General features: G+C 38.3%; 1 protein-coding gene across 1 annotated transcript in view; it reads left to right on the forward strand.

Moving 5' to 3' along the window:
* Positions 1 to 20384, forward strand: part of ZNF438 (zinc finger protein 438) — a 167776-nt gene that overhangs the window by 128579 nt on the left and 18813 nt on the right. Inside the window, exon 5 of the mRNA XM_082847858.1 lies at positions 13137 to 13204. Coding sequence (XP_082703984.1) covers positions 13168 to 13204 — 37 coding nt within the window. The 5' untranslated portion in view covers positions 13137 to 13167. The remainder of the gene's footprint in view (positions 1 to 13136; positions 13205 to 20384) is intronic.

Here is a 20384-nt window from a genome sequence, read left to right on the forward strand (position 1 = left end):
AAGCTCTGGGGGTCTAATGTACAGCATGGTGATTATAGTTAGTAATACTATGTTGTGTTCTTAAAATCTGCCAAGAAAGTAGACCTTGAGTGTTCGTGCCGCAATTTAAGTGTTCTTACCACAGGGGGAAAAAAAAGTAACTGTGAGGTGACGGGTATGTTAATTGACCTGACTGTGGTAATCATTTCACAAAATATGCATGTGTCACATCATCACATTGTACACATTCGGTGTATACAATTTTATTTGTCAATTAATTATACCTCAGTAAATCTGAAAAAAATTTTTTTTAATTTTAGGAGGCAGGAGCTGCATTTAGGTTTCAGGTAGCCAAGTGGAGCTGTGTAATAAGCAGAGAATACTTCACCCTGGAACCTGGGAACTAGAGATACAAATTTAGAGCTGTGGTTAGAGCCTTAGAAGTTGAAGTAATCTTACAGAAAATCTGTGAAGGGGAAAAGAAAAACTAGGGTCTAAGGCTAGAATATATTTTCCTGGGTAGATTTTTATTAAGTTAGAAGAATGCCCTCCTAAACACTATACCCTGCCTAGTTCAGTCATATGTGGAACACACGTGAAAGAACAAATATCTATATGTGCTTGCACTTTACGAGGGTGAATGATTAGATCTTACAGGTGAAAATGACCTTGTTTGTATTTCTAAGTATATTCTAGTATATTCCTTTTTTTTCTTGGAAAAAAACAAATGAACTTTTTTGCCAAACTCAACAGTAACCTTTTTTTTTTTTTTTTCCTTTTGGAAGAATCCTGCAGAACTTTACTACCATAAATAATACCCTGTATTTTTAATAGTTTTTTTTTTACAAAGTATTTTCAACACATAGTATTCTAAGTTTAATCCTTTCTTCAGCCAAATGGGTTAAATAGTATTATCTCTCCCTTTCCAATTCAGGGAAACTAAAAGACAAAAAGATTCAATGACTTGTTCAAGCTCACAGAAGTTTCAATTAAAAACATACATCTCCCCACTCGGTCCACGGATCCTTCCACAACTTCTTAACACATTGCACAGTTGAGGTGGGGCTGGAACATGGTCCTGAAAATGAAGGGTCAGTCTAATCTTTTCGGGTTTTGGTTTGGGGAATAGCAGTGGATATCTGGTGAGACCACCTTAGCAATAGGTCTAAAATTAGGGGAAGTGGGACAACCCAGACTTTCTGTAACGCTCAGTAGAAGAGAAGTTGCCTTGGAGGGACTCGAACAAACTAGTCCCCCAGGACAACTCTGTAAAGCATTTTACTGTGTCAGTGACTGACATTCAGAAATATCTGAATTTAAAGAGACCCTTTTTTAAAAAAAAACTTATTTATTTATTTTTGGGTGTGTTGGGTCTTCATTGCTGCACGTGGGCTTTCTCTAGTTGTGGCGAGCGGGGGCTACTCACTGCGGTGGCTTGTTGCGGAGCACGGGCTCTAGGCATGCGGGCTTCAGTAGTTGTGGCTCGCAGGCTCAGTAGTTGTGGCTCGCGGGCTGTAGAGCGCAGGCTCAGTAGTTGTGGCGCACGGGCTTAGTTGCTTCGTGGCATGTGGGACCTTCCCGGACCAGGGCTCAAACCCGTGTCCCCTGCGTTGGCAGGCAGATTCTCAACCACTGTGCCACCAGGGAAGCCCAGAGAGGCACTTTTTAATTGAACTGATTAGCAGTGTTCAACCACTCAGGGGAGGAAGAAGATTGTCAAATACATTATATTAATGCAAATATTAATATAGGCAGTTAAGAATTTTCTAAGTGGATCAAAACTCATTCTGTAGATTATCTTTCACCTTTTCTAATCCTTTTGTGCCAATTTCAGAATTTTATTATTTGTTTCTTAAATAGGACAGATTGAGATGGGAATAAGCATTTATTATAACTGAGCAAATGACTGCTACTGTTAGTCAGAATCTGGGTACCATATGATTACATTCTTTTTGGAAAATTGAGCTTTAAGGTATTAGGATCCTCTCATTTATATAAAGATCTTGAGAAACTTGAATTCCATCCATGCTTAAAAAAGTTATTTTTTTAAATCAGTGAAATATAGTACAACGACTTTAAAAACAGGCCGTTGCCTATAAAGTTAAACCACTCAGCAGTTTCACGCTAGGCAGTTTCACCCAAGAGATATGAACATGTTTATCTACACAAAGACTTGGACACAAATATTTATAGCAGTTTTATTCATGAGAGCCAAAAACTGGCAACAGCTCAAATGCCCAACCATGGGTGAACGGATGAGCAAATTGCACTAGAGTCATAGGATGGCATACCATTCAGCAATAAAAAGAAATGATTTACTGATACGTACAATAAAAGAATGTATACTGTTTGATTTATATGAAATGATATGAAATTCTAGAACAGGCAAAACTAATTTATGGTGACAGAAAGCATCAGTGATTGCCTGGGGCCAGGGAAAGGGGGTGGGGGTGGATCATAAAAGAAAACAAGGGGTCTCTTTGAGGTAATGAGGGAACTTTTTGATGTTAATGTTCTATATTTTCTTGTAATGTATCTGGGATTTGTTTTAATCGGGCATGGTAGGGTTACAGACACAGAGACAACTGCGTTTGAAAGAAGAATTTATTACTTACAGTTCCCAAGAAAGGGGGTGTGCCAGGCATTCAGGGCCACATGGGGAAGCTCCAGGGTTGGAAGTTCCAGGGAAGGCGGGATGGGAAAGCGTGGCCTAGAGCCTTTATTGTGGTCTCCCTGGGAAAGGCGAAGCAGGGCAAAACAGTTTAGGATTGGCTAGTTTGAATGATGTCAGTGGTTCCAGGGTCTAAGGTAGTCCTAGCTGTCCAGTGCCTGGCCCTGGGGTGATTGAAGCCAGGGGAAATACTGGCTTGCTGTGTAAGAGTTCCATAAAGGAAGTGGTCGGGGATTTGGACTTTGCATTGAAAGATGTGCTCTCCGGAGGTGGGTTGCTATCTCTAGGATTATCTAGCCCTGGAAGGGGTACTCTGTCCAGCCAGCCAGGCCCCTCATATGTCAAAACATCATCAAATGTAGAAAAAGAAGAATGTAATTCCTACATAGATATATATACGTTTGTGTGTGTGTGTGTTTGCTGTATGTAGATTATACCTCAATAAAGCTGATTTGAAAAGTTTTTTTTAAAAAAACAGTGAAATATAATGGGCGCATGAAATTAAACAAGGTAGGAGAATTCATCCTCAAGTGCACTAAACGTTTGCAGACAATACCCAGGTTTATAAAAGAACAGAGCATCATTGAATACTTCATAGGTACAAGTTCATTCAGGCAGTTCCTTTCTTTCCCTCTCTGTGTTATGACTTTCCTTATTACAGTAAAAGAAAGGTGGCTTTTTCACTTATATGATGTCTGGGGTTATGCAGCCTTTCTGAGGCCTTTCCTGCCATGATGCTGAAGTATACGATGAGTGGTTCTTAGGGTTGGACAAAAAAGGCTTCAATCAGCTTCTCCTTCAACGTTTTCAGTGACAGAGTTCAGCATTTCAAATAGCAGGTAAGGGAGTGGGCGTCAGAGTTGAACGTCAATAGTCATGAGAAGCTGCTTCCTCGCATCCGGCTGAGGTTTGCTTCCTTGTAACTTGTCTCCCTTCCTGGGCTGACTACTGCCCACTGGAGTTACCTAGTGTCCCTCGAATCTTTCCTCCATGTAACTTCCCTTCCAATATTTCAAGATGACTATTGCTTTCCCCTGAATTCTCTCATTTCCCAGGTTCACTCCCTTCCCAGCTTCCCTAAATCACTTTTTCCCTATTACTTCATTCCCATTCTTTGTTTCACTGATTTTCCTTTAATTCTAGTTTCCAGCAACAAACCTTCTCTCTCTATTTCCATTGACTTGGTACACACTTGTACAGGTGTTCACGAGACAGAAAAATGGAGGAAAGGTGGAGGGGAAGGGAGACTGAACGCAGCGGTGCAGGAGCGTGTATATGCACTTAGGGACCAGACACACCTGGAGAATTGGCTGTGGCTCATCCAAGTGGCCTTGAGCACGTTACTTAATTTCCTTGGGCCTCAGGTTCTTGACCGTAAAGACGAGTACAGTGCTGATTCCCTGGCGAGGATAAGAAGTTGTGTGTGTGTGTGTGTGTGTGTGTGTGAATTACTTTGTAGGTCCAGCCCATAGCAAATACTCAGTGCAGAAGAGCTATAGTGTAGAATACAGTGGAGGGGCAGGTGTCTTCTGTAGATTCACAACTCTGGCTCTAGCCTCAAACCTAAAATCTGTGGGACAGTCCCTGTGCAATGCTTTAAAGCCCAGAGCCACGAGATCACCATAGAGTCAAAACTGAAGGAAGGCCTGGGAGAAGAACAGCTTCCCAGTCAATAGGTTAGTAGCGTTATCTTCATATATAAAGAAGAGCCTGTTACAAATGACCCATAGTTAGACACCTAGAGACTTTATTACCTTTTTAAATATTTTCATGTTTCAAGTTTTTCTGACCAATTGCATTATATTATGGCACTTATCTGAATGACAGTGTTTATTCTTTAGGAAATAGTTCCCTAGAAATAATTCCCTAATACTAATCAGTTAATATTAAGTTCCCTTAATAATCTCGAGTAACATCCACATTGTAGCTCTCTGGATGGTGCCTACGTCCACACACAAGAGCACGCACTTAAACGCATACTCACACTCTGGGTTAATGGTAAGAAGCTTATTGAGCATAGAGCAAACAGTTTTCATTTATTCTGTAAGATTCTTTATCTAGATGTGTTTTTAGGAAACTTGTCAAGGCAGCATAGCAAAGACAAGGCAAGGTGTGCCTTAGGTTTCCTCAACTAGAAGATTTCCATTTCCAGCACCATCAAGTTGTCACTTCTCAAGTAACCAATTCACCTAATTTTCATTTTTAAATTTTCATTTTTAATCAACTCTGTTTAAATGTGACATATAAGCTAAAATTAAAAGTAACCGTATGAGTGATTTATAAAGCATATTATATTAAGTCTTGCTATAATCGATAATATTCACTCACTGTGTTCTTTAATTTTTGTTCCTTTCCAATAGGTTTTTCTACTTAATATACTTTTCAGCATTTAAGTAGGAAAAGCCAGGTTATAATGATCAGAGATTCTCTAGACTGTGAAGGACACAGTGGCTGCTAAATGCTGTTTCATAGTTCCTTGAGTCAAGATGCCCGTTGACTTTGCTTGTGTGATATTTGAAAAATGCTAATACATCTTACATGACTTTTTAATGCATCTTCCCTGTAGAACATGTATATAATGGCCTTTTACTTCCAGCCCAATCAGAAGGTGAGATATTGTGATTACTCAGGTGTTTTCTTTAATACGCATTAGGTGTATTTATTGCCCTTTTGTTTTTCATAATTACAGTGGAGTTAAATACAGTCATGCTTTATGTGGCAGAAGAAGACAACAGACTCCATTTGAGTGAATTTTCTACTTTAAGTACCAAGATATTGGGGGTGTACAGTTGAGATTATTTTACTGGTAATGCTTATCTAATATAACATTCCAAAGCAATTAAAATAAAAACTTGATTTTTGTTTTGCTTTTTTTCAATTGCAGAGATAGTACTCGTTCATTGGGGAAACATAGCAATATGTCCATAAGCATAAGAAGGAAAGTTAAATAACAGTTTAATTCCTCACTCAGAGAGATAGCCGCTTTTAACATGGGGCAGTTTCTCCTAAGTTGGTTACAGAGTGGTACAGTAACCAGCTCCTCTCATATAAAAATGTGTGGCAAACATTTTTCAACTTTTTAAATACTTTAAGAAACAGTGTCTGTAATAGTTTCATTATAAAAATATATCCTAATTGACTTGGTGTATATCTTCAGTGGTAGCCTGAAGAATTTTAAAGAGATAATGCGGATGATGCTAGTGAAGATGGTAGTACATAGCTTTGCACAGTATCATGATTTTCTGAGGTGGAAGGAAGCTCTAGATTAAAAGGAATGCAGAACTTTAAGGCTCAGGGTGCATCCTGCAAAAATACCCGCCAAACGCTTTGCATGCACCTCTCTGTAGACTTTTTCCAAGCATGCATTGCTTTGTCTTTTTTTATTTTTGCCATTTTTTAGGGAAAGAAATTTAAATTTTTTCTTTTGAAATTTACGTTTCTTTGGTTATTAGTAAGGCTGGACATTCTAATGATTTACTAGTTTGACTTATATAAGTCTGCTAGTTTTATGGAGTGCTTTCTCATTCTTATTAATTTGTTTATAACAGACCTGAGAGTGCAAGGACCATTTCTACCATATCCTTGCATAGTTGCACCTCAAAGACTGTTTGTTAAATGAGTAAGTGGGTGACTATATATCTATTGTAAATTTTCCATTTTTTCCCAATATTTGCCTTAATTTTTGACAGCTGTATTAAGGTGTAATTGGCATACAATAAATTACATGTATTTAAACTGCGATGCAGTATGTTTTGCTATATGTATGTAACACCCATGAAGCCGTCACCACAATCAAGGTAGTGAATGTATTCTTCTCACTAATAGGTGGATATATGTTCGTCGTGCCCAGCTGTAGGCCCTTCCTCCCAACTCTCTGTCTTCCTGTGCTCAGGCAACTATTAATCAGCTTTTCATTCCTACAATTTGCATTTTCTAAACACTTATAAAAATGAGGGCATAAAATATGTACCCTTTCTTTATCTGGCTTCTTTCACACAGCATGATGTTTTCGCAGATTCATCCATATTGTAGTGTGGATCAATAACTTACTCCTTTACATTGCTGAGGAGTGCTATGTTGAATGGATATACCACAGTTTGTTTAACGGCTCACCTGTTGATGAACATTTGGGTTGTTTCTGGTTTGGGGCTACTATCAATAAAGCCGCTGTGAACATTCTTTGTACATATGCTTTCTTTTCTCTTGGATAAGTGGGAAGGAATTGCCTGGATCATATGATAGGTGTATCTTTAACTTAGGAAGAAAACGCCAAACTATTTTTCAAAGTAATTGTACCATTTCACATTACCACCAGCAGTGTGAAAGACTTCCACTTCCTCTACGTCCTTGCCAACGCCTCGGTATAGTGTTGTTGTGTTTTTTTTTTTATTTTAGCCATTCTAATAGGTGTGTGACTTTCACTTACATTTGTGGTTTTAACTTACATTTCTGTAATAACTAAGGACGTTGAGCACCTTTTTATGTCCTTGTTTGCAAGCCATATCTTTTTTGATGAAGCATCTCTTCAGATCTTTTGCCTGTTTTTTTAAATTGCATGTTTGTTTTTTTATTATTGAGTTTTGAGAGTACTTTATTCTGGATATAGTGTCTTTACATATTTATTATTTGCAATTATTTTCTTTCACTCTGCAGCTTGTCTTTTCCTTCGCTTAATAGTTTTTTAAAGAGCAGAAGTTTTTAATTTTGGAGTCCAACTTATTAGTTATTTTGTGGATTATGCTTTAGATGTCCTATCTAAGATGTATTTACATGATGAAAAGCCATAGTGTTTTAGAAGTTTTGTAGTTTTAGGTTTTACATTCAGGTGTGTGTTGCCCTTTGGATTTGTATGTGGTATGAGGTATATCTCAAAGTTTTGTTGTTGTTTGTGTATGGATATCCAATAGTCCAAGCACCATTTGTTGAAGTGACTATCTTTTCTCTACTGATTTCCCTCTGTACCTTCATGAAAAATCAGTTGGCCACATATGTATGGGTTTATTTCTAGACTCTCTAATAAGTCTTGAAATTAAAAGAGTATTATCTGTTTGTCTTATTGTTAAAAATGATTTTGGCTATTCTGGGTTCTTTACATTTCCGTGTGAATTTAAGAATAAGTTGGTTAATTTCTACAAAATGTCTCTTGGGATTTTGATTAAGATTCCATTGAATCTACAACTCTGTTTGCAGAGAATTACCATTTTAACAATATTGAGTCTTCTGACCTGTGAACATGGTATATCTCTCCATTTATTTACGTCCTTAAAAATTTCTCTCATCATTGTTTTGTAGTTTTCAGTGTTTCACGTCTTTTTTTCAGATTGACCCTTGTTTCATATTTTTGATGTTGTTACAAATAGCATTTTAATTTCTGATTTATTGTTTCATTTCTGATTGTTACTACTGTATGAGATGTAATTGATTTTTATGTATTGATCTTGTATTCTTTAACCTTGTTAAACTCACTTAGTTATATTTATAGATTCCATTGAATTTTCTATGTAGATATTCACGCCATCTGCAAATACAGTTTATGTCTTGTTTTCCAGTGAAGATGCATTTTATTCATTTTCTGCTTTACTGCATTGGCTAGAACTTCCAATACAATATTGGTGAGAGTAGATATCCTTCTCTTAATTGTAAACTTAGAGGGAAAGCATTCACTTCTTCTCTATTGGCATGATGTTAGCCATAGATTTTTTTCATAGATGTCCTTTACCAAGTTGGGGAAGTTTCCTTCTATTCTTACTTTTCTAAAAGATTTTTTTTAAAGGAATGAATGTTGGATTTTGTCACATGCATTTTCTGCATCTATTGAGATGATCACATAGTTTTTCTTTTTTTACTTTGTTAATATGGTGAATTACATTGATTTTGAATATTAAATACGTGTACATTCCTGGGATAACCCTACATGGTCAGGATGTGTTAATATTGTTGGATTTGATTTACTAACATCTTGTTTATAATTTTTGCATTTCTGTTAATGAGGGATATTGTCCGGAGATTTCTTTCCTTCCAGTGGCTTCTTGAGTGATTTTGGATTCTGGATAATGCTGGCCTCATAGAATTAGATACTTAGAATTCCCTCCTTTTCAGTTTTCTGGAAGAATTTGTGTATAATTGGTATTATTTCTTCCTTAAATATTATTTTTGTGTATAATTGGTATTAATTAATTGCTTTTATTTCTTTCTTAAATATTCAGTAGAATTCACCAAAGAAACCATTTGGGCCTAGAGTTCCTTAAGGGAAGATTTTTAACTAAACATTCAATTTCTTTGAAAACATAGGGCTCACTTTTTGAGTGAGCTTTGGTAGTTTGTGTCTTTCAGGGTAACTGTTCATTTTATTTAAATTATCAAATTTATTGTCAAAATGTTGTTTTTAATGGACCCTTATGTCTTTTTTTTTTTTTGGCGGTACGCGGGTCTCTCACTGTTGTGGCCTCTCCCGTTGCGGAGCATAGGCTCCGGACGCGCAGGCTCAGCGGCCATGGCTCACGGGCCCAGCCGCTCTGCGGCATGTGGGATCCTCCCGGACCGGGGCACGAACCCGTGTCCCCTGCATCGGCAGGCGGACTCTCAACCGCTGCGCCGCTGGGGAAGCCCCCTTACGTCTTTTTAATAGTGGTAGTCTGTAGTGATGACACCTCTCTCATTCCTGATACTGGTCATCTGTGTCTTCTTTCTCCTGATCAGTTGAGCTAAAAGTTTATCAATTTTATATATTCTCAAAGAATCTGCTTTTGATCTAATTGATTTTATCCATTTTTCTGTTGTCCATTTCACTTATTTTTTCTCTGATCTCTTATTTCCTTTCTTCTACTTACTTTGGGTTAATTGTACTATTTTTTTATTTTTTAAGGTGGAAACTGAGGCTTGAGACCTACCTTCTTTTCTAATATAGATGCTTTTAGTGCTCTAAATTACCCCCTGTGTACTGCTTTAATGGAATCATACAAATTTTGGTATGTTATGTTTGCATTTCATTCAGTTCAAAACACACTCTAATTTTCTTTTTGATTTCTTCTTTGATCCATAGGTTATTTATAGGTGTGTGATTTAGTTAACAAATATTTGGAGATTTTCCAGATACTTTTCTGTGATTTTGGCTTCTACTTTTATTCTATTGTGCTCCGAGAATATACATTATGACTTGAATCCTCTTAAGTGTATTGAGCCTTGCTTTTATGACCCAGAATATGGTGCCTTAATAAATATTTCGTGTGCACTTGAAAACAATGTGTATTCTGTTGTATTGGGTGGAATGTTCTATAAATGTCAATTAGGTAAAATTGGTTTATAGTGTCATTCAAATCTCCAGAGTCCTTAATGATTTTCTGTCTGCTTCTTTTATCGATTATTGGTTATTAATTATTCTCTATTTCTCCTTGCAGTTCTATCAGTTCTTGCTTTATGTATTTTGAAGCTCAGTTAATAGGGACATAAACATTTAGGATTTTTGTAGCCTTTTGATGAGTTGTCCTTTTATAATTATGAAATGACCTTCGTTATGCCTGGTAATATTCTTTGCTCTATAATCTGCTTTTTCTGATACTAATATAGCCACACCACCTTTCTTTTGACTAGTGCTAACATGATATATCTTTTTCCATTCTTTTACTTGTAATCTGTTTGTGTCCTTATATTTAAATTGCCTTTCTTACAGGCAGCATGTAGTTGGGTCTTGCTTTTTCGTCCAGTCTATCTTTTAATTGGGATATTTAGATCATTTATGTTTAATATGATTATTGATATGTTTAGGTTTTAATCTATCATCTTGCTTTTTGTTTTCCATTTATTCTACCTATTCTTTGTTCTCTTTTCCTGTTTTCCCTTGAAAACTGAGTATATTTATGATTCCATCTTTTTGTTGTTGGCATATTAGATAAAATTCTTTGTTTCGTGATTTTAGTTGTTGCTTTGGGGTGTATAATATACATGTTTAACTTATAATCTAGCTTCCAGTGATACTATACCACTTCACCTGTAGTCTAAAGAACCTTACAATAGTATACTTACATTTCTCCCCTCTCTACATTTGTCCTGAAATTCTCATACATTTTATTTTTACATATGTTATAAACCCCACAATGCAGTGTTAATTATTTTTATTTAAACCATTATATTTTAAAGAGATTTTATTAAGAAAAAAGCCTTACATGCTTATCATGTAGTTCTGATTTCTAGTGTTGAAATCTTCCTTTCTGTATATAGATCTATATTTTAATCTAATATCATGTTCCTTCTACTTAAAGGGCATCATTTAACATTCCTGTAGTGTGGGTGGGCTTGTGGTGAATTCCTTTGTCTTTTGTGTATACAAAAATGCCTTTATTTCTCCTTTATTTTTGAAAGATACTTTCTGTGAACATAGAATTCTAAATTACAGATCTTTTTTTCTTCAAGTACTTTAAAGATGCTGCCCTAATGTCTTCTTACTTGCATTGCCTCACTTTAAATCTTCCCTTTTTTCACTCGTTTTGAGCCATTTGGTCATGATATGCTTTGGTGTAGTTTTCATGTTTCTTATGCTTTAAGTTTTTTGAGCTTTTTGGATCTGTTCATAGCTTTACTCAAATTTGGAAGTTTCTGCCACTATTTTCTTAAAATAATTTTTCTGACTTTCCATCTCTCTCTTCTCCAGTTACTGATATACTAGACTGCTTAAAGTTGTCCTAGAGCCCACTGGTGATCTGTTCATTTTTCTTTTGCTCTCTTCTTCCTGAGTTTCATTTTGGATAGTCTCTATTACTATGCCTGCAAGTTCACTAGCATTTTCTTCCGACATGCCTAATATGCTGATAATCCTATCCAGTGTATTTTTTTACCTTATATATTGTAGTTTACATCTTTGGAAATTTTATTTGGGTCTTTTTTTATGTCTTTCCTGTCTAAACTTTTTGAACATATGAAATACAGTTATACATCTAGTGATCTTGTCTGCTAATCCTAACATCTGTGTCAGTTCAGGGGCAGTTTTTATTATTTTCTACGCTACGGCTCATATTTCCTGCCTCTCTGTATTGCTTCTGCTTCTTTATTAGGTGTCAGACACTCTGGCTTTTACTTTCTTGGGTGATGGATATTTTTGTCTTTCTATAAATATTCTTGACCCGTGTTCTAAATACACAGGTAAGACACTTGGAAACGGTTTGATCCTTTTAGGTCTTGCTTTAAGATTTGTGTTGTGAAACCAAAGAAGTGTTTGATGTAGGACCGATTCTTCCCCTTTATTAAAGCAAGATTATTCTTTGTACTGTACCCAGCGTTCTGTGAATTAGGAGTTTTTTCAGTCTGACTTGTAAGAACAGACAGTATTCCTGTGAGTACTTGATGGGAACCCTACTCATCGCTCGCTCGCTCGCTCGCTCGCTCTCTCTCTCTCTCTCTCCAGCTCTTTTCTTCATTACTCTGGGAATTTCCACCAGCTTTCTCCCTTCCTGCTCTGTAGATGATAGCATTCACCTCATTTGTTTCCTGTCTCTCAAAGATCAGTCTTTGTCACCTAAGGTCCAGTGTTTCGAAATATTGTTTTGTGTATTTTGTCTGTGTCTTGGTTGTTTCAGGAAGGAGGGCAAACCTGGTCTCTGTTGTTCAGTCTTGGCTGGAAGCAGAAGTCATGCCCTTTTATTTTACCTAGTTTTCTATTTTAAAGACATTTAAAATTTTCAATGAAAAAATTCATCAGTCTTTACCTTAATGGCTTCTGTCTTTGGCGTCGTGCTTAGAAACACTTCCGTGTTTGAAGGCTTACAAAAATATTTACCTGTATTTTTTCAAGGACTTTAATTGTCTTATACATTCAAATAGTTTATTAATATGGAACCCCGTATTCTAGACAATTTGGAAAGTAGCTAAAATGGAAGGGGAAACACCTGTAATTATATCACCAAGAACAAGGCTAATATCCATATTAACATATTTGCTGTCTTGCATTGTTCTGTGCCTTCGTTTTTTGTGCAGTTGTTCTCCTCGTGTGTCTGTCATTTGGTGTGTGCATCTGGTACATTGTATCATCACCATTTTCCATGTTGCGACGGAATCTTCAAAATTGCATTTTAATGACTGAATTATGTTTCATCAAATGATTAGATTGCAGTTATACTGCCTTTACTTATATTGTTAAACATTTTAGTTATTTCTTAAACAGAATCTATAAAACATGATTATCAGGCAGGGCATTTTTAGGGAACCTTAACTGCCTACTTGCACATTTCCCTGACCCTACGAGGGCAGAGAGGCAGATACAGGGCCCTCTCAGTGTGTCATTGCTCCCTCTCCAAGCCCACACCAGTGCATTCAGTGAAAGCCTGTCTGTATAAAAACTAGAAGGAAAATAAAAACTTCAGTTTCCCAGTAGTTCAGTCCATTCCTTATTACTCATATAGTTATAAATAAAAAGCTTGTAATTTATATTTTTCGTTTGTGTTAACATGGCATCTCAATTATTTTCTAATTATTATTTGTGCTTGGTTATTTTTAGGCAAATTGTTGTTCAAGTCAAAGACATCATAATGCAGAGTGCTTCATCAGTACCACCAAAAGATCAAGGTAAGATAAGCCATGCCAGGGAAACCGGTAATGTGTGTGTTGTAAAGAGTTTTAACTAATGCATTTAACGTCACTGTCCTCCAACCATAAGGTGACTTATTTCCTGGAACTAAGAACCAAAAATCCAATTACATATGAAAGTTGATGTCTTTTGGTAAATGACTTGAGTGTCTGTGGATTCCTGGTTTATCAGACGACGTCCCCTTTACTGAGGAGAGCCCGTCTCATCCCACGTAAAACTCACAGACGCCAGCACCTCAGCTGGTAATTTAGTTGGCGCTAACAGATGCCAAATGAAGTTACAGAGCATTGGCTTTAAACGAAGCAGAGTGACAGGTGTTCTAGTGAGAAGGATGTATACAGTATATATATTCTTGCACACGTATGCACACACAACACGCATGTAGAGAGAGAGAGGATGTTCGCTTATACATTTTTGACCTATTTCTTCCCATATACCCATTTAACAAAAAGAAACATAAAAGAAACTGTTTCCCCTCCATATGAATTTTTAAAAAGAAAATCATAGGTTTTTTTTTTTTTTTTTAGCAAGAGCTCCTGGACCTTTCAGGAAAGCCGTTTACAGGTGGAGATAGAGTCATTTCTGAATAAAGAATAACTAAATTTTCCTCAGTATAAACGGCAAAGTCTAACCTTTAAGAGGAATTCAAGTCTTTCCCTGGCCTCTACTGATTCTCTTCCCTACAGAAGGTTTGATATGTGTGTGAGAAAAATAATGCCTTTAAATGATTCAAAACTGGGCTTCCTTAGTGGAAGGTGTAGCTGTTCGCGAAAGGAGGGCATTTGCTTTAAAGACCCCTGAACTGGAGAAAACACTCTTTGTTTGCTCTGCCAAAATGAAAGGTGGTGGCGTAACTGTGAAGAGTGTGGCGTCTGTGTCTGAAAGTCATTTCTGCCCCTGCAGTGCATAACCTTGGGTACATCACTTGACCTTAACTTTCTCATCTATAAATCCGTAAAATGAAGAAAGTAAGCCCTACGCTCTAGGTGATGTGGGGATTGAAGGAGGTAATGCTGTAAATCACTCCGCACACGACTCCCCGCGGAGCGGGCCCTTATGAGGTGACGGCGGCTCTTGCTGTCAGGGGTGGTTATCAACACGTGGGCCCTGCCGGCCTGTGGAGGCCCATGCGGGAAGATGGGCACGGCTGCCTCCTGCTGGGGATGTCTCGCCGCCTTCAAAGGCCACGCGTGATCCAGGGGCGCTCATGGGAAGTGAACGCAGAGCAGACCCCCGGCTGGCTTCTCATCCAGGCCCGCGGCCAGAGGGAGAGTAAGAGCCCTTGAGGATCGCACACGTCCTAGCCCCAGACACTAGGGCAAGAGAGCGGACGGGGGCAGACGGGCAGGGAGAGCAGGCCCTCGCTAGAAGTTAGAAGTGTGCATGCCCGTGAGCGTTTCGGTGCGTGTGCCCTGGGAGATCTCTGCACTTGTAGCCGATCAGCGTCCGAGCTGGCCTGACCGCCTTCCCCTGAGCAGGCGAGGAGAGGTGTGGCTGCTTGGAAGAGGGAGTCAGGAAAGCTGGGCCCTGGCCCGGATATAGCCCCAGCCAGCTGTGCGCCGCCAGACCAGTTATTTTGCCCCTAAGCCTGGGTTTCTTACTAGCGAAGCCAGGATTCCTTGCCGTTCTTTCCCAGCTCTAGCAGGTTACGAGTCAGGGTGAGTAACTAAGCAACGAGCTGCTGGGTTTCTGGCTGACACAGGGAAGCAAAGCTTGTCTCCACTCACGCCTCTTGCCTACTTCGCTCTCCTCAGGGTTTACTTTGTTTTGTGTCTGCCTCTCTGAGCTGCTGTGTGAGCTTAGTTATTACCTCCATTGACTTGACCAAAGTGGAAGATGCCCTCACGCCTAGCGAGGATTCAGCAGCTCTCACAAATGCTGCATCAGTCTTTCCTGGGACCAAAGGTGTGTAAGCCCCAAACCCAGAATTTGACAGACAAAGAGATATAATAACTAAAAGATCTCAATTAATCGAGGGCCTCAGTGTAATAGTCACTCTACCTACAGCTTGACAGCCGTTGTTTTATTTAATGTTCACGATGTTCAATATAATCTTTCTTTCTGTGGTTCAGGGAGATTAGATTTTTTTTTTTTTACCAAGGTCACCAACCAGTTCAGTGACTGAGCTAAGATTTGAACCTAGAGCCATCAAAGTCCAAGACTGTTTGTCCCCTGCGTCATACTGTAAATTTATAAAGAAGAGCTCTAATCTAGTTTTAGATCATCCCCCTTTTTCTTCTCTGATGAAACATTGTGCTTAATTAAATATATGAATACTTAAAGCTATTTCAATCCAAAGTAAGCAGAAATTAGAATTTGTATCGTGGGAAATTATATCAGTAAGGAAAGCTATGAGGCCTAAGAATTGCCCGGTTATTCATTAATTTACTCATTTATCAATTGCTTTCTGTGTGTCCTGGATTACTATTCATATTTTTTAACAAAGAAAAATGCCAGATTTTTAAATTATGATTTTGTTTTCATTTCTTTCATCAAATATAATCACTTATGGGACATGAGAAGTTTGCTGATCACATGTCATTCATCAATTAAATGCTGAGTAATTTATGTAATGAACTATTGATGGCTGTCTATAAATTACAGTACATTCAAATTTCAGACTTGTAAGCACACGCGCGCGCACACAGGCGCACACGCACATTATACACGTTAACGTATGAAATTCAGGTAGGACATCACAGCAGAGTTGTGGAGCTTAAGAGAATCCATGGCATCATATATGACACTATCTTCTAACAAAATTTCATACAGTGCAAGCAGATTTAATGATCACCAAGACAGTACTTACCAGGAACTATGCCCAATGCTATGAGGGATCCAAAGATAAATCAGACAGAAGCCTGCGCTCTTACAAAACACAAAATCCTAGTAGAACAGCAGACATGTGTGTAATTAACCAGAATAAAGCATGACAAGCGCTGTATTAGACCTGAGTGTGACGTACTTGGAGAACAGTTGGTTGAGCCAGAAGTTTGAGGCTGGCCAGGAAACACGACAGGAGGTAGCGTTTGCTCAGGATGTGAGCACAAGTGTAGAAGTCAGTCAGGTGGGGTTTAGGGGTCACCGGATGTGGATTAAAGCTAGGGAAGAACTAGAGGAAACTAATTAGAAATTCCAGTGCCTTCTATTTAAATGTTTCCTAATTTTGGATAAAGAAATTAACATTGTAACATCACTCAGATAATTTGTAGTATATTAAAAGCTTGCCATTGTAATAGTGTCGTTATTATCCCTTTCTGTGTAAAAGTGCTACTTATAGAATCTCCAGAAGTTCATCAGACTTATTTTGTTACAATTTTCTATCTTCTCACGCATTCAGGATTTAGAGATAGGATTTATGGTTTTCCCATAACTTTCTTTTTTTGTTTGGTATTTTCAAATGATAAGCTAATAAAAATGTAAGGACATGTATTCTGTGTTGGAAAACAGCAAATTGTACAAGTGATAAACCATGTTTTGGGAAAAAAAAAAAAAAAGGCATGAAAACAACATGATAAGGCCAACTACAGCCGTAACTTCCACTTTAAATTTGTTGAAGGAAAGAAAACCACCAGAGTGACGGAAAATGCAAAGGCATTGATCTACTTGCCAGATGAGGAAACACACAAGTGAGCAGCCTTGCCAAATGGTTCTGTTAGAGGGACAGTTTACGTTCGTTATGTGCCAGGAAGAAGTTGACTGTAGTTGTGCCAGTTAAGGATTGAAGTGAGCACCTTGGAGAGGGCAGGATGAGTGTCAAGTTCCCACACAGTTAATTAACACAAGTCCCACTGTTCATTGGTCAGAAAAGAGTCTTAGGTCCCGGGAGGGTCTGTTTTGCTGGAGCCATTCAAACCTCTTAGATACTCGCCAGCTTCGCAATTCAGTTTTGCCATTTCCTAGGCAAGTGTGCTGTGAGTAGAAAGGTCTTAGCGGTCTTCTGACACTTTTCTCGGCTCTGTCATAACATGTGTATAGTTTAAACGTAGTTATCAAATTGTGAGAGCTGTTTCTGTCCAGTGAGAGCAAGAATAGATGGCGCTGAGGAAATGGCAGATGCTTGGAGGCATCTTACTTCTTTCGAGTAAGAAGTAGTGGGTCTTAATGACCCCCTTCAGGAACACTGCAGTTAGCTAAACGCGCTCTGTACCATGCCTACTAGTTTTCAAAACGTGTGCATTATTTAACTGTGAAGCCAATAGCCATTACTGTCTTTCATGTGAATTCAGATTTGGAGCTGTGATAAAAAAGAAGAAAAAAACCTAGATTTTCTGATTCAGTGAAATACTTTAAAAATAATCATGGCACAGCCTAAAAATATATTCTTATGTCTTAGAGACATAAAAAGCTGTACTTACATCTTACAGAAATAAACATTTTCGTATTAGTGAATATAGAATTTTTGAACTCAAGGAACACTTGGGGTAGGTAGTTAATAATGTTCTTTTTTTTTAAGTTTAGGAAAATGATCCTACTTATTTTAGACTCTTAGTATCAGTTGGGTTCTTTATGTAAACTTTTTAATGAATTTTCTGGTTTTGGTGGGCTTTAAAGCATCCTGGCATGTAGTGGTTTCTCAAATACATATTAAATTTTGTTAAAAGTGCTTTAAACTCTCAAACACTTAAAAAAAAACCATATTACTCAGGTGCTATGAAAAGATTTTAATCTTTGTTGTTTTATGAAACACCAAGCTGATGTTGTCAAGTCCATGTGTTCACTTAACAAGTATTTATTGCCTTTGGAGGGGCAAGGAGCAGGGAGCAAAGGGGGAAGAAGGAACACCAAACTAAGCTCTGCCCTCTTACAGCTCAGTGTCAATGAATAAAACCGGGCTGTCTATCCAGGCAGGAGTTGACCTTTTATGAGGACTCAGCCTAAGAATGGCTTATTGTCTTGTTATCTAACTGAAGTTTCACCCTTCGAACATGGTATTGGAGATGCTTCCCGAGCTCCTTTCCTGTCTTTTGTCCTCCGTAGCCCTCTCGGTCTGGGGAAAGAACACCAAGCTAAGAGCTGGACAGCTGAGCTCTGGTTATTCTTCTGCCCTTCTTTCTAGGCTCTGTGATCTTGGCTAAATCTGTGAGCCTCAGTCCTTTCATCTTTCGAATGCGGATGTTAATTTTGCCCTGACACAGTCCAATGAGATAAGGTACTGTTGATTCTCGTCACTTGCAGCCGTCACATTCTGTAAAGTCACCACAAACACTGAATTAGCTAATACTGCACCATGGTTCCTACGGGAAATGCAGGGTTAGGTTTCCTGTGAGCCTTTGGTCATTTTCATCAGCTATCAACACAAACCCTGGCTTTATGTGTGTTTCTGTTTAAAGACACCTCACTGAATGTATCTTGTTGATTCCATGACATTAATTGGCCTCACAGACGCAGCATTATAACTCATGCCTGAACAAAGCTTGTCGAACACACGTATTTTTTTCCATGCGGCACATCAGACTCTTCTAATGCTTAGGAACACTGCACAGCATATCAGCACTATGCTCGAGGGCTGTTTTAAGCAGTGAAATCACTAACAAAAAGGAAAAAAGTTTTTTAAATGTGGTGCTAAATAGACTGCAGAAAGGACGCTTGTTTACAGTATGGGAGCTGAAACAAGGCAGAGCACCAACTACTGCTAGGAACATGACACACACTTTCTGCCTGTGCATGTCTACACATGACCACGACAGTGCCACCAGTGTGGATTTGGGGGTTGCAAGCAGGTGAATGCACAAATACAGAATCTGCAAGTGCGGCTCAACCATGTATGAATGCCCTTTGTACATTCGTAGAGCGCAATATAAATCTCAGAGTCAGTTACAGAATAAAAGTGCTTTCGGAACGCAGGTATAATAACGTTGTGTAAAGTTGATATGATCGGTGTCACGTTAATCAGGTAATAAGTGTATTATTTGAAAGTGACCACAAGTTCTTAGCTCAGTAAAGCTACAAAGACAACTCCTGCTGTGAACTCTGGCTCCTCAGGGCTCACATTTAGTACACAGTAGCAGGGAGAAGCACTGTGACTTGTTGCTTTGCACTTAGTGGTTAAGGTGGCGTTGTGGCCTCATTAAAGGCGCGGAGGGGCATTCCCTATGTTTTACCAAAATATTATGTTTCTAAATATGTGACATTCATATGGAAACATTTTGATCTTAACTAGCGGTGTAAGTGCTGTTCTTGGGCTTTTGGTACCATTTTATGTTGCAGACCAAGTACAAATTGACATTTTCAGGCTGGTTTTGGTTAACTCCTTAAAGTTGGAAATTGGAACTTTCCAATGTAATAACCTGCTGTATTAATATGTTATGCTGTTGACAGAAGTACAAATGGAAAACACACACATACCTACAGAAATTTCCTTGTAGAACAAAATGGAAATGACTTGGGTGGCCTAAACCTTATCAGGTAGACCTCATATTGGGAGTTATTCTCCTATTTGAGATAAAATGCTAGAGTCTGGAATATCCTTTTTAGTAAATTCGGTTTATGAGTATCTCTGTTGTTTGAAATAGCCTGATTTCCACTGCTTAAAAAGCAGGCTACTCACCGGATCATCTCCTCTGGCCTGTATCAGTGTCACTGTAGCCACTCGGCAGCAGAGTCTGTCAGAAACTCCAATTAACCATGTAAATGTATTATAGCATCACATCTCACTTTGTCAGAACCCCTGCTGCCTTTCTATCATTAACATAAATGCAGGTGCAAACAGCATTTATGTACTTTGATAGGAAGCAGTTGGAGACATCTCACCGTGGGACCCAACATTTTCAGATTGTATACATCTGTTCAGATAATGTATGCGGCCCCAGCAACATGAACACAAGGATGGGAGCATCTGCCCCCAAGACCATTTGCCATATAACAGGTGCTTACATCTTTATTTATGCAGATAGTTGGTGTGATAAGCTGAGTGGGGATAAAGGAAAGAATTTCGACAGCGGTATTTAGATGTTATGCAAGCCAGAAGTATAGGCTAGGCATTTTATGTTTGTAAAAGTCTACTACTAATAGGAATGGAAATTTGTAAGTCTAGTCATGCTTTGAATGAACATCTTGTCTTTAAATTAATTGGCACCGAAACCCTAAAAACATTTACAGAAATTCCAATGTCCAACTTATATTAGAAACAGCAAGTTATTATTTTGGTTTTGATAA

This window comes from Leucopleurus acutus (assembly GCF_964270905.1).
Source record: "Leucopleurus acutus genome assembly, chromosome: 1".
Classification (NCBI taxonomy): domain Eukaryota; kingdom Metazoa; phylum Chordata; class Mammalia; order Artiodactyla; family Delphinidae; genus Leucopleurus; species Leucopleurus acutus.